Source organism: Lynx rufus, unplaced genomic scaffold (genome assembly GCF_022079265.1).
Source record: "Lynx rufus isolate CCGP_SWC_20201006 ecotype Redwood Valley unplaced genomic scaffold, mLynRuf1.p SCAF_44, whole genome shotgun sequence".
Taxonomy (NCBI): domain Eukaryota; kingdom Metazoa; phylum Chordata; class Mammalia; order Carnivora; family Felidae; genus Lynx; species Lynx rufus.
In genome coordinates this window covers 450,352-464,503 of record NW_025814861.1, presented here as the reverse complement: position 1 = coordinate 464,503, position 14,152 = coordinate 450,352, and the positions used below count along the sequence as shown (strand labels likewise).

The 14,152-nt window shown below is 57.3% G+C and overlaps 1 protein-coding gene across 1 annotated transcript in view; it reads right to left on the bottom strand.

Annotated features, from left to right (window-relative positions):
* Positions 1-8,101: 8,101 nt before the first annotated feature.
* The window catches only part of AK8 (adenylate kinase 8), a 127,957-nt gene continuing 121,906 nt past the window's right edge, over positions 8,102-14,152 (bottom strand). Inside the window, exons 12-13 of the mRNA XM_047098187.1 lie at positions 9,533-9,613; positions 8,102-8,393 (exon numbers count right to left, since the gene is read on the bottom strand). Of these exons, the coding sequence (XP_046954143.1) occupies positions 8,156-8,393; positions 9,533-9,613 (319 nt within the window). The 3' untranslated portion in view covers positions 8,102-8,155. The remainder of the gene's footprint in view (positions 8,394-9,532; positions 9,614-14,152) is intronic.

Genomic DNA, 14,152 nt, shown 5'->3' with positions numbered 1-14,152 from the left:
CTGTCCCACGCCACCGCGCCTTCCCCGCCACCCCCACTGCTCACGTCCTCTCGGGAACAGGAACAGGCAGGTGTTTCGACTGCTGCCAGCGAAGGAGTGGGTGACACTATCCCCCGACAGTGAGCATTTCCTGGCCACCAACACGGCTGAGCTTTCTTGGCGCATTTGGCTGTTCACGTTTCCTTCTGCAAAATGCCCCGTCGTGCCTTTCTCATTTGTTTCTCCTGGGTCACCTGCGGGTGTTACCACTTAAGCCTGTTCCAAACGTATTCAGTTTTAGAGATCAACACAGAATACGTACAACAGAGGCCACAAACCATCGGTGTGGAGCTAAGATGTGTGTGCCCACCATGCGGGCAGAGGATGGGTGCCTCGGCCCAGAGGGTCCCCGCGCCCGTCCTCGGCCAGGGGCACCCCCCACAGCTGACCTCGTCGCGTATGATTTGTCACCAACGGGTGGAGCTAGAGGCTGTAATGTCAAGTGGAATAAGGCAGAGAGAGACGAACACCATGTGATCTCCCTCGCGTGGAATTTAAGAAACAGAAAAGAGCAAAGGGAAAAGAGAGAGAGGCAGACCAAGAAAGACTGAAGAGGACACGCAGGTGGCGACCGGGGGGAGGGGGGTAGGCGATGAGGGGACAGGTGTCGGGGATGAAGGCGGGCGCTTGTGACGGGCACCCGGTGACGCAGGGAAGTGCTGGGTCGCTAGGTGGTACACCTGAAACCAATATTATTACACTGCGTGCTAACTACACCGGGATTTATTTTAAATTTTTTTTTTTTCCACGTTTATTTATTTTTGGGACAGAGAGAGACAGAGCATGAACGGGGGAGGGGCAGAGAGAGAGGGAGACACAGAATCGGAAACAGGCTCCAGGCTCTGAACCATCAGCCCAGAGCCCGACGCGGGGCTCGAACTCACGGACCGTGAGATCGTGACCTGGCTGAAGTCGGACGCTTAACCGACTGCGCCACCCAGGCGCCCCTAACTACACCGGGATTTAAATGAAAACTTAAAAAAGGCAAAAACCAAAAAAAAAAAAAAAAAAAAAAACCACAATTGATGGGAGACGTGTGCTGTTTCCAGCTCGGGGCTCCGACGATTAGAACCACGAGCTTCCGGGCACCCGTCTTTTTTGTGCGGTTCTCCTGGAAACGCCGTGGGGAGGGAGGAACCGCCAGGTCCCAGGGTGGCAGGTGTAGAAGCACTTCGAAGGGCTCCAGAGTGGGGAGACGGGTTTTCCCTCCCCCACCTCCCCACCCCGGCCGGGCAGGTGGGAGAGAGTCCCCTCCTTGCTCTGTGCGCCGAAACCTAGTGGGGGGTGTGTGCACGGGCAGAGCAGGCCTCGCTGTGGCCGTGACTGTGACTTTGTGATCGATCGGCACGTCTCTGATGACTGATAAGGGGAAGCGTTTTTCACGTTTCATTAACCGTTCATGTTTTCTTGTGTGAAACACCTGCTCCCGTCTGTTTCCTCTTTTCTACTTGGCCGCTTGGGTTTTGGTAATCCGTGGGAGTCCTTCACCTATGCTGGGCCCCGACCCCTGCTGGTGTATTCAACGATTCACAAATCTTTCTTCCCAGGGTCTCTCAGAACCTGTGGGGACGCCGCGCTGGCCCTTCTCCCAGCAGAGACCTTTGTCCCTGAAGCTCTGGGCGTCTGCCGGGCTCACCCGTCTCTGGACTGGTACTTTCTTGTCGTTTTCCGCCTCTGTGTATTTCCACTTTTTCTTGCCACCTCGGTTATAATTTTAGAAGGTTTTTTTTTCCCCCCTATTTCATTCAGAGTATCACCACTAGGGCTTTGTGTCCAGAGGGGTCATCAGGATATCTCATCTGCCACGTTGCCAGATATGGAAGTCTCCGGTTACTTTTGGATTTTTGTGTTCCAACCGCGAGGATCTTCCACAAAAACAACGCGGCGAACCTCAAGGTTCAGGCCCACAGACCCTGGATCGACAAGGGATGTTTGCTAGCAAAACAGATCTCCAGGCCGACACAAACTTGCTGATTCTGGATCTGTAGGGAAGAAGCCCAGGACTCTTCGTTTTAGCCAGCATTTCCCATGATCCACCCCTGCTGAATAGCTGCCCTGGACAGATCGCCTCACCCAGCGGGCTGCTGAGGGACAAGTTACATTCTTCAGTGGCTAGAATATCCCCACCCGTAAAAGAATGAAGGTGGCTCCAACCTCACACCCGACGACAAAATTAACTCCCAACAGACCACTGACCTAAATGTTAAGAGCCCAAACTACAGAACTCCCAGGAGAAAATAGGAGAGTGAGTCTTTGTGACTTTGGATCCGTTGAAGTCTTAGATCCAATGCCAAAACTACGAGGGGCAAGAGAGAAAAATAAATGGGACTTCATCAAAACGAACAGCTTCTGGGGCACCTGCGTGGCCCCGTCGGTAGGGAGTCAGACTGGCTCAGGTCATGATCTCACGGTTTGTGAGTTCGAGCCCCACATCGGGCTCTGTGCTGACAAGCTCAGAGCCTGGAGCCTGCTTCCGATTCTATGTCTCCCTCTCTCTCTTTCTGCCCTTCCCCTGCTTGTGTTCTCTCTCTCTCTCTCTCAAAAATAAACTTAAAAAAAAAAAAGAACAACTTCTGTGCCACCACCAATGTCCATCAAGAAAGGGAAAAGGTGGGGTGCCTGGGTGGCTCGGTCAGTTGAGCGTCTGACTTCGGCTCAGGTCATGATCTCGCAGTCTGTGGGTTTGAGCCCCGCATCGGGCTCTGCGGTGACAGCTCGGAGCCTGGAGCCTGCTTCCGATTCTGTGTCTCCTCCTCTCTCTGCCCCTCCCCCACTTGTGCTCTATCTCTCTCTGACTCTCAAAAATAAATAAATGTAAAAAAATTAAAAAAAAAAGAAGAAAGGGAAAAGGCAACTCAAGAACAGGAGAAAATCGTTGCAAGTTGTACACCTGATCAAGGACTTCTATCTAAAATATATAAGGTTGGGGCGCCTGGGTGGCTCAGGTGGTTACGTGTCCGACCTCGGCTCAGGTCATGATCTCGCGGTCGTGGGTTCGAGCAAAAATGAATAAACGTTAAAAAAAAAAAAAAAACTTAGGATATATGAGGAACTCCTAACTCAGTAATAAAAAGACGACTCAGTTTTTAAACGGGCAAAGGACCTGAACAGACGTTTCTCAAAATAAGGTCTAGAGATGGCCAGTAAGCACACGAGAAGACGCTCAACTTGAGTAGCTGACCCCCGCTACGCCACGGCTGCACCTTGAAAATATGCTGAGCAAAGGAAGCCAGACACAAAAGGCTACGCGCTGTGGGATTCCATTTGTAGATCTCCAAAACAGACACATGCAGAGAGAGACACAAAGGACCCTAGTGGTTGCCAGGGGCTGGGCGTGGGGGAAGGGGGTGACCGCTCATGGGCACAGGGTTTCTTTGGGACTGACAAAACGTTCTAAAACAAGGGGAATGGTTGCATGACTTGTGAATATATTAAAGACCAGTTATCCGCTTTGAGTGGATGAATTCTAAGGTCTGTGAATTCTATCTCAATAAAGTTGCTTTTTTAGTGGCTGGAAGGTTCATTTTCGCGCCTCTGCCCCCCACTGCCTGTGATGACAGAATTTCTGCCGTCTAGTGGCCTTGGAGACAGCATAAAGTTGTCGCTGCAGATGAGGTCCTCATGCCCGCCTATCTACAGGTGCGGCCTCCCCATGAACGCGAAGCAGCAGGTGCAGTGGCCCCGGTACCTCCTGCCTGGGCCCGTGAACGGGTCCGCACGTGGGGTCCCGCCTCTGTACCTGGAGACCAGTGGGGTGTCCTGGGCTGGTGCGTCACAGGCTAGTGACATGGAAGTTACCTGCCGTGTCCTCCTTCTGCCCTCCGGGCCCAGTATCGGCTGGAAAAGATTTGCACAGGAAATAGGAGCTTGATAGGAAAAACCGGACTTTACCGCCTGGGGCCTCACTGAAACCCAGTTTGCGGTTAAATGGAAGTGACCCGGCAGCGGTGAAACCTGAGCTGGACCCTCTTGCCCTCGGGGGAAGGAATGACCGACGAAACCAGCAGGTCAGAGCTTTACTGGCGAAAAAAACCAGGAGCTGTTTTGCTAAAGCAAGGCACCGGACGCGACAACATGGAAGGGCCCTGCGCTAAGAGAAATGGCCAGTTGCGGAAGGACAGATGACCGCATGATCTCCTTTACAGGAGCTCCCTGAACCGGTCAAACCTCTCGAAACAGAATGGCAGGGGCGGGGCTGGGGAAGGGGCAGTGGGGCATTACTGTTCACCGGTGTGAAGTTTCAGCTACGCAGTAAGAAAGTTCTGGAGAGCTGCCATACAGCATCGTGCCTACAGCTACCTACACTGTATTGTGCACTGAAAATTTTCCTAAGAGGGTAGATGTCATCAGGCTTAGTGTTCTTACCACATTTTTGTTTTAAACGGAGCTTACAGGGCAGTAAATACAATACAATCTCGTTGGTGCTCATACCCACCTATCTATCCATCTGCCCACCTCCCCCCCCCACTGCCGCTTGTCTGTCCGTCCGTCCGTCCGTCCACCCATCTATCCACCCCAAACTTCTGCCTCTACTCATCTCTAGTGAATGGCACTCAAGGGTTTTACTGTGGGAAGGATAGGAGTTCCGCATCCTATGCGACACCGTTTGGGTATCTTACAGGTAACACTGCAATGATACAAATACGGCTATTTTTTCTATTTTTAAAAATGGAAGCATGTTCCACGACCAGCTAATACGTCACTTTTCCTGTGCCTCTGAATCCTCACCTGTGCCTCAAAGCCCAGATTCCGGGTCACCTTCACCTCCCCCGAGGATATTGCCGTGAGTCCTGGCCTCGGAGCCTCTCCCGCCTCTCCCGCCTCCTGGGCGCACAGCTAGTCTGCTCCTAACCACACCACTGGGCCACAGAACCTGGTCTGGCCCCTGACGCAAAAGAAGGGGGGCATGCTGGGGAGACGTGGGACCCGAGGGCGGAGATGGGAGTCAGGAACCATCGGAAATCAGATGGTCTCTCTTTTGCTCTCGTCTCTCTCTCTCCTTCATCTTTGCAAAATAGAAGCTTCGCGGGGGCAGACATGCCGTCCTCCTCCCTCCTCTGCTCCATCCCCGGTGCCAGGCACACAGGAGGCGCGCCGTGCCCGCTGAGTGCCCGAGGTGGCCTGTGCCTGCCTCTCTCTCTGCGGCTGTGCTGTGCACGGGCCAGGGCAGACCCCAGGTATCCTCTGCTTCCTACAAGGAGCAAGAAGAGAGAGTAGGCGTCTACCCTCGGTTCTCTCCCCAGATTCCTGGGACAGAGAAGCTGGCTGGCCCGGCTCAGGGTGACCAGCAGGTGTAACCCCAGTCCCGCAGCAGAAACACCTGTGGAGGCGGCAGGGTACCTCCGGCAGGCACCCCGAAGGGCCCTTGGCACCACCTGGATTTCCGCTGCCCGGGGAGTCGCGGGGGGAAGGGGACAGGCACAGGGACAGCCCCGTAAGCCAGGGGGCCCGCGCTAGTGGAGGGAACAGTTTGTGGTGACAACTTCCAATAAACGCGCTTGGAAAGGAACCGAGGCGCTCCTTTAGTGACGGCGTGGAAAGCGAGGTGTTCCCTCCAAGTTACCCTTCGTCAGACCTCAGTGGTTAGCTTCAAGGGCAGCGGGGGGATCTAGAAATTAGCGGGACGTTTGCCCTCCAAGCCTGGGACTGGGCCTCTCTGGGCCCCGCGGCCCGAGAACCAGCATGGCCTGGGCTGGAACTGGATGCGAATAAACTCCAGCCAGCGGGGGCAGAGGGCTGCAATCCAAGGAGAAGACGGTCTGCAGCCCAGCGAGGGGCAGGGAAGCCTTGCTGTGCAAAGCGACGGGGGAGGGGCTGCGGTGGCCGGGAGGCGATGAATGCCATTTGCTCCAGTTGTTTCCGGGGGGGAAGCGATCTACGCCATCTACAGGAGCCGGAGCGTGTTGGGCCAACCCTGGCGGTGCTCCCCAGGCCGCCGGACACCCGAGGGGCGCGCCCGTGACCCGCGCGCGCGTGCATCTCAACGAAGCATCTCCATGTAGCCCGCGCCATCCCCGGGTCTAGGGCCGCCCGCAGCCCAGCCGCTCGGCGACACTGGTCCACGTGGAGCTCCTCCCCGAGCCACCCCTACAGACAGCCGAGAAAGCAGGTGCCCACGACCTCTCCAGGGCCTCCCCCACCCCTACCCCCGCCGAGCGCACTTGGAGGGCTGCGCCCTCCTTGCCACATGCAGCCTTGGGCAAGTCTTTTAAGTTGTCTGAGCCCCAGTATCCTCGCCTACGGATAAAAATAGTTCTGACTTCTGGGGGGAGCTGTGAATTAGGTGAGACAGAGTGACAGCACGCACTGTGTGTCCTGCCCTATTTTTGGCCTTAATATGCATTAGCTGGTCCCGCGATTCTCGCTCAGCATTGCCCAGGAGGCAATGACTATTTTGCTGTCATTTCACAAGGACTCAGAGAGGTGAAAGAACTTGCCCGGGATCACACAGCAGCACGGGGACCCAGGCTGCTCGGTACACGGCCCATACCCGTGGCGGACATCACCTGCCTCCCAGAGCAGGCTCAGAGCGCACAGAACTGCTCTGATGGGGCAGGTGGCGGGTGGAGGGAGCGGAGAGGAAACGGCGTGGCCGGGCCCAGAGAGGAGGTCATCCGCAAAATGCGCATTACTACATAAACTAAAGAAGCGAATGTTTTATGAAGTCTTTGGCTAAGGGTTTATGTCCAAATGGTGTTTTGTGGGGAGTTCAGGTAAAGTGAGACCACATTCTCTGGGATCCGGCAGGCAGAGGGATAGAGTAGGCGTAAGGGTTAGCGTTCGCAACCCGGCCCCGTGGTCTGGAACTAGAACAACGAGCAGGGGCCTGCTGCCTGGTGGGGGAGACTCTCAGGGTAGACACCCTCTTTCCTGTGGGGACTGGAAAGGGAAGGGAAGGCCCCCGACTGGAGTTTCAGGAGGCGGTACCCGGTGCCTGAACAGGGCAAGGACAGAGGGTCGAGGGCTGAGCCCCCCAGCCGAAGGGAAGGTGTGGAGGCGAGAAGACAGGCCACCTCTGGGACAGGGCCCAGGCCCGGGAGGCCCGACAGGGGCAGGTCTGGGGCACGCCCTGCCCGCAGAAGCAGGGGAGCAGGCAGGGGCGGGGGGGGGGGGGGCTCAGCCCCGTGCGTACCAGCTACTGGCCGTCCTGGTTACTGGCTACCACGGCCAAGTACCAGGATCGGACCGTTGCCGGAGGGACTCGGGCCACCCCAGGCTAGAAGGGGCCTCACCGGTGAGGCCCGGAGCACCCGAGCGAGCATCCCTAGAGCCTGGCTGGCCCGGCCCGCTGAGGCCCCACAGGCAGAGAGCTCCAGAACACCAGGTTCGGGTGTGGCCGTGGGTCCAGGGGACCTTAAGCAAGTCCCTTCCCCTCTGTGGCTTCAGCGTGCTTTTCTGTTGATGGGCACATCGCCTACGTGACGAGGAGAGGGAATAATGGGAGGAGGGGGAGCCCACGGAAGAGGAGCACACGGTGCCGTCCGCCTGCTGTCTACACCCGTGCGCTGTAAGCCGTGCCGGCCCCAGAGGCACCGCCTGAAAGCAGGCCTTCTAAGCGGCTCTAGCCCATCCTCAGAAACAGTCCCGTGTGCCTGGAACTGCAAAGTCCAGCACAGCAGCCACGAAGCCACCTGTGGCTGTTTCTGTTTAAGTTAGCAAAGGGCGGGTGAAATTTAAAAACCATCTCCTCGCGGGGCGCCAGGGGGCGGGCGGGGCGCCGTCGGCTAAGTCACACACTTAGCCGACCGAGCCACCCAGGGGCCCCGAGGTGGTGGCTCTTTAAAACGCCATTTATGGAGAGCTTGTTGTGTGCCAGGGACTTGGCTGAGGGCTTTCCGGGCACCCCACCTGCAGGGACGGTCACCACCCCGGCTCTGGCTGTAAGTGAGGCTCCGAGGGTTCGGTGCCTCGTCCAAGGGCGCACGGCCCGGAGCCCTGCTGTGCTCCACTGCCTCCGTGGGCTTTGTCCGCCCTGTGTTCCCAGGCCCCGAAACACGGCGGCCTTCCAGCGTCCTCACCTCCAGGACACCCGAGACTGCACCCAGCACACTTTATTGGCTTGGCTGAGGTTTCGGGAGGTTGGGGTGGGGGCTGACTTTGTTTCCCTGGGAAGCCATCAGGGGACTTTCCTGGGCAGGGGGTTAATGATCCCACTCTCTATGTATTCGAAGACCGTGTACGGGTCCTGGTCCCCGTTGATGGTGATGGCCTGCCTGTAGAACTCCTCCAGGTCCGAGGAATGCCTGTAGAACAGATCCATTTTGAGCTTGACCTGCTCTTTAGTATCTCTCGGGTGCTGCAGGAGGCGGGCCTGGATTTCTACGGTCGGGGGCGGCTTGTACATGAGGTGGTACCTACGACAGAGGAGGGAAGCAGGTGACCTGTGGCCCCGCCCAGAGGTCAGGGGTGGGGGGGGAACGGGCCTTCTGTCCCGCCGTTGACCCAATCGGTCCCCATCACCGCCACCAAACATTTACGGCACACCAGCTGTGTGCACACCCGTGGTGGGGCCCTGGTGCTCCCCCCGGAGCGCCCGAAGAGTGGTCCCTGCCCCGGGGGTGAGGGTGCAGGTCAGTGACCGGCGGACAGAGTAGAATATATTACCCCCCAAATTCTTTTCTTTCCTTCCTTCTCTTCCTTCCCTTCTTTCCTCCTTTTCCTTCTTCCCTCCAAACAGTATTTACCAAGCGTCTGCTGCCCCTCTGGCATCATGTCTGCTCCTGGCACAGAGGGGCAAGCGGGACGATCGCTGGCTCCGTGCGCATAGCGCTCGTGGCCGAGTGGGGGAGAGGGGCACTGTGACAACAAATGTGAGTGCAGGGGACAGCAAGGGCCACAGACAGTCACTGCTGGGCGGGACCCAGGGGCAGGGCAACACGAAGGCCACTGTGCTTGACTTGGGTCGGCGAGACCGTCCCTCGGCACCAAGGATGAGACGTCAGCCTATGGTGTAGAAAATTCCTGGTATTTCTTTCCTGCCCCTCCCCACCCCACTCCGGAGTCCCGACCCAGAAACGTGGCCGGGGGACTAAGAAATGTGGCCCGCGTACCAGGGAGGATGGATGCTTCTAGCTCTTAGCGATCGTGGGGACTTTCAACTGCGTCTCAACGCGAACACAGTCATTGCACTTGGCCGGACCGCAGAATAAGGCTCACAATTCACCTCCGGTGACCGTGGGTCGGCCCCCAGGTGAACTGGTTCGCAGTCACATCTGCAGTGCGTCTTGGCGAGAAGAGGCCTTCGGAAGCGTCCCGGGGACACCTGCCCAATCCAGCCACTTCCCATGCCGGGGTCAGAACTGTTACTTGGGACCGGGAGGGCATTTCGCGTCGGACACGCATATCCTGGCACAGGGTCCACAGGCACTGCCCAGAGGAACTGGCTGGATGAACCCTCTTTCTAGAGTCTTCTGTCAGCGGCAGCCCCAGACCCATCCTGCAGCGGCCTCGGCTGAGCCCTCAGACGGCCAACCACGGGGAGCCTGGCACAAACCTTTCTCCCGTGACGGGATCCATTCTTCTCAGGGTCAGCCGCTCGATGATAGAATCTAATGGCACGTTCAGGAAAAACACCCTGCGGGGAGAGAACGACAGCACGGTCAGCTCGGGAGGACCCCGGCTGGCCTCACGGCACCTGAGAGCGGGGCGGCACCTTCCCCGCGTGCGAGGGGAGCCCCAGGAGCCGCCTCTCAGGGGCTCCGGGGACCAAGGTCTCCAGCGTCACCAGGGAGAGATACGGGCGAGGCCTCCCTGCCACGGAAGCTGGTTACGGTCCGCCTCCACCATGGACTTCTTTGTGTGACGCTCGGGCCACTCACACACCCTCTCAGCCTCCGTTTGCTCAGCTGCAAAATGGGGCTAATGATGGCTCCCTGGTGCTGACGATCTGGTGACACAAAGCGTGTGCCCAGCTCAGCGCAGGGCTTGCGCACGCTCGGGGCTCACACGTGGCAGGTGGTGCCATAGTGTAATCTCTATGATCGCGGGATAGCCTTCTCGAGAGTTCGGGCTCCCCGGCCGCCCGTGCCCTCCCTCTTTCACAAAGGAGCCCCGGACGCCAGGGAGCAGGGCCTTCGACAGTCAACAGCCCAGATCAGAGCCCAGCAGGAAAGACAGGGCGCCCACTTCTGATAACCCAGGTCTCCCCGAAATCCCTAGTGCAGATGGCCCAATCCCCCCCTTTTGGCAATGGGACCCGTTCTTTACATAAAACCCGAGGACAGAGGTCCTCAACCCCGGGTGATTTTGACCCGAGAAGACATTTGGCAACACAGGGGACATTTGTGGTTGTCACAACGGGGGAGGAAATGCTACTAGCAGCTAATGGGTGGGGCCCAGGGACGCGGCTCAACATCCTGGGACAAGGGGGACAGCCCCCACCACGAGGACTCATCCAGCCCCAATGGCCATGGCGCCAGGGTCGGCAGATGGGACAGGGCGAAGGGCTGGTGCTCTGGGGGGGAGGGAGGGGGGGTTGGCAAAGGGCCAAGTGTTCACGGCACCTGCCCTCAGGTCTAATCCGGGCCCGTCCTCTGGTGTGAAACCATCCCAGTTTGTTTTTAAAAAGTGAACTTCTGGGGCGCCTGGGTGGCGCAGTCGGTTAAGCGTCCGACTTCAGCCAGGTCACGATCTCGCGGTCCGTGAGTTCGAGCCCCGCGTCAGGCTCTGGGCTGATGGCTCGGAGCCTGGAGCCTGTTTCCGATTCTGTGTCTCCCTCTCTCTCTGCCCCTCGCCCGTTCATGCTCTGTCTCTCTCTGTCCCAAAAATAAATAAAAAAACGTTGAAAAAAATTAAAAAAAAAAAATGAACTTCTGGGGCGCCTGGCGGGCTCAGTCGATTAGCCGCCCAGCTTCGGCTCAGGTCATGATCTCACGGTTTGTGGGTTCGAGCCCCGCGTGGGGCTCTGTGCCGACAGCTCGGAGCCTGGAGCCTGCTTCGGATTCTGTGTCTCCCTCTCTCTCTGCCCCTTCCCCCACTTGCGCTCTGTCTCTCTCTCTCAAAAGTAAATAAACGCTGAGAAAAAATGAACTTCTGGAACATTCCATTGCTCGCTCCCTGCTGACTCACTCATCCTCTAATTCATACATGCATTTATTGGCTGTCCGCTGCGTGCCAAGCATCACAGTAAGCTCCCAAGTTGACCTGCCCGCTGTGTGGGCTGCGACACGGGATTCAGTGGGGTCACCATCAGGTTTGTGAGTTTGTGAGTTCGAGCCCCACGTCGGGCTCTGCACTGACAGCTCAGAGCCTGGAGCCTGCTTCGGCTTCTGTGTCTCCTTCTCTCTCTGCCCCTCCCCCCCTCATGGTCTGTCTCTCTCTCTCTCTCTCTCCCCCTCTCTCTGCCCCTTCCCTGCTCACGCTCTCTCTTTCTCTCTCAAAAATAAATAAACATTAAAAAAAATTATTTTTACTGGTTATGAGTCACTTTGATCTGCGTCCACGCCTCCCGTTTTACTGAGATGAAGGACGTGGCCGTGGCCGACTGAGGACAGGGGCACAGCTGGGCTGTTCCTCCTGCTGTGCACGGTGGATACACTCGCTGCTTCCTTGAGCTTACAGATGCCTGCTGATTGTCCCAACTCTCCCCGGGGAGCCACCCTGATCCTTTCTCATCCTTGTGACTTGTCTGAAGTTAACTCATCCTGGGGCTGCAGGGCTGCGCACGCACCAGGAAGGCCCGGGCGTGGCCAATCGGGGCGCGGGCTCCTTGTGCCCAGAGCAATTGGGCACAATCAGCAAGCAAGCCGATCCAAGCCAGGCCAATGAGGGGCTGCACCACGGCTTGCCAGAAAGGAGCTTCCTTTTTGCTGGGGCTGCTGAGATGATGATAGGGGACCCGGGGTTGCCTGGGGCCTGGCCCACAGAAAGCCTACTTGACAGAGAGAGAGGGGGAGGACAGGTGGCCAGAGACACCGTTTGGGGCCCTGAATCAAGCTGTGCCTGAAGCCGACACACCCCTCAATATTTCCCTGACACGAATACATAAATCTCTTCTTTTGCTTAAGCTGGTTTGAGCTGGGATTCCTGCAACTGTTCTCCAAAGGGCACCTAATACTCCCAGTCTCCCCTACGCCCCTGGCTTCTGCCAAACGTGTAAACTTTAAAAAAAAAAAAAAAAAGTGAGTCCCTGAGCAAAAGGCTCTCTCCTTCAAGGCAGGTTCTCCGACTGCCTTTCTTCTCTCTCCCTCAATCTGCCCAGGCTGTTTGCTTACGTTTGCTCCTGCCCAGTTGGCCAAGAAGGCCCTCCCGGGCGCCTGATGAGAGCGGCTGCCCGCCCTCCGCAGGGCGAGCGCGGTGGTTTCCCCTGCAGCCTGGGGGGGGCCGGGAGCCTCGCAAGCCCACCTCTTCCCCGCGCGGGATCTTGATAACGATTTCCATCCACAACGTGCTGCAAAATAACAGCCACCAAATAAAACATGCGAGATCGGGGGGCGTCTGCACACGGGAGCACAGGTGTTTCAACGAGCTTTTATCCCTTACGCTCCAAACACGCAGGGCCCCCCTCCCACCCCCGAGACTTGCGAGGCCCCACAGCAACACCGAAACACGGCTGTCACCGTGGCTGGCGGCTGACGGTGCCGCTCTGGATGCCGACGCCAGTAGAAAGGGAGCCAGTTTGGAAATCCCTGATAATTGATGTTGCTTCATAAACAAACAAGCCCCAATTGAAAGATTTTTAACCCAGCGTATCAAGACTGCTTGTCGTCATTCAAGGGAATGACTTCTGAAAGGCTGGCGAGATCAGAGGCACAAGGACACCAAATTGGTACTTGAAACACGTCGCTGGGAGAAGCCTCGCTGGAGAAGGAGCCGTGCTTCCATGCTGGAAGCTTCTGATTAGCCAGGCTCCTGGAGCCACGGCGCCAGAGCGGGGTGGCGGGCTGGAGTGGGGAGCCCAAGCCGGCGTGCGCCCCGCCCGGCCTGCGTTGTGCATTCTGTGGCTCGTTTATAATCACACGGCCCGGGGACGGGGATCGGAGACGGCAGAGGTGGCCAAGAATACCCAAAGCGGGGCGCAGGGCAGAAGCGCTCCTGCTGTAGTATGGGGGTGCCAGCACTCACTCACTGGGGGGGGAGGGGTGGGGGCACTACCTACTTTGGGGATTGGGGGGCTGTGCAGAGCTTCGGGCTGGTGGAGGCCTCGGGAGGGAGGGGGAAGGTCGCACAGCAAGGTTGAAGAAGCAGTTTCCAATCCCGCGGTTCCGGGATTTGTCTGATGTTGACAATCACTGGGGGGAACGTGTCTGAAACACAGACTCCGGGCAGCCCCCTCAAGAGCTGCCGAAGCAAAACCTCCAGGAGAGGGGCTGGGACGGGTGTGTTTGTAGATCAGCAGCTCAGGTGACTCACACGCTCAGGCAGGTATGGGAACCACGGTCTAATCCCAGGTCTCGCCCTTGGCCGCACCCTGGAACCATCGAAGGGGCTCTGGGAATAGTGAGGCCTGCGTCCCACCCCTAGAGGTTTACCTACAAGTGGCCCAAGGTGAGGCCTGGGAATGGAGATTTTTAAAAGCTCCCCAGGTGACTGTAGTATGTAGTCAAGGTCGGGAACCACTGCTCTGATCCAATCTGCTCAGTGCACAAGATGGGGAAACGGAGTCTCAGGTGAGGGCTCGTACTCTGTCACCCAGGGCATTGGTGCCAGATGCCCAATGGCAGCTGGGATCTCTTGACTCTCATGGTACCTGCCTGGGGCTCCGTTTGGGGAGCAAAGAAAACTTTCTTCCTCAAAGATCTTGAAGCTTACCATGTGCTCCAAAGCTAAATTTACTGGAAGCTGAAGGGGTGGAACTTTCTCTGGACCCATGTGTAGATTTGGTAAATGGAGAGAGGTGACATTCCATACTGACTTTAAGTAAATATGGCATCCAGTACTGCCCAGAGGCGGGGCCCTGCCCTCGTTAGCCTCTTGATTTCAAGCAATGAGACTCCACTAGGGGCAAAGCTCTACACAAAGCACCATGGTAGAATTCCAATGAGATACCACCTCATACTCATTTGGATAGCTATTATAAAAAACCCCCAGCAAATGACGGGTGTTGGCGAGGATATGGAGACAGTGGAACCCTAGCGCATTGCTCGTGGGAAGGTAAAATGGTGTATCTGCTGGG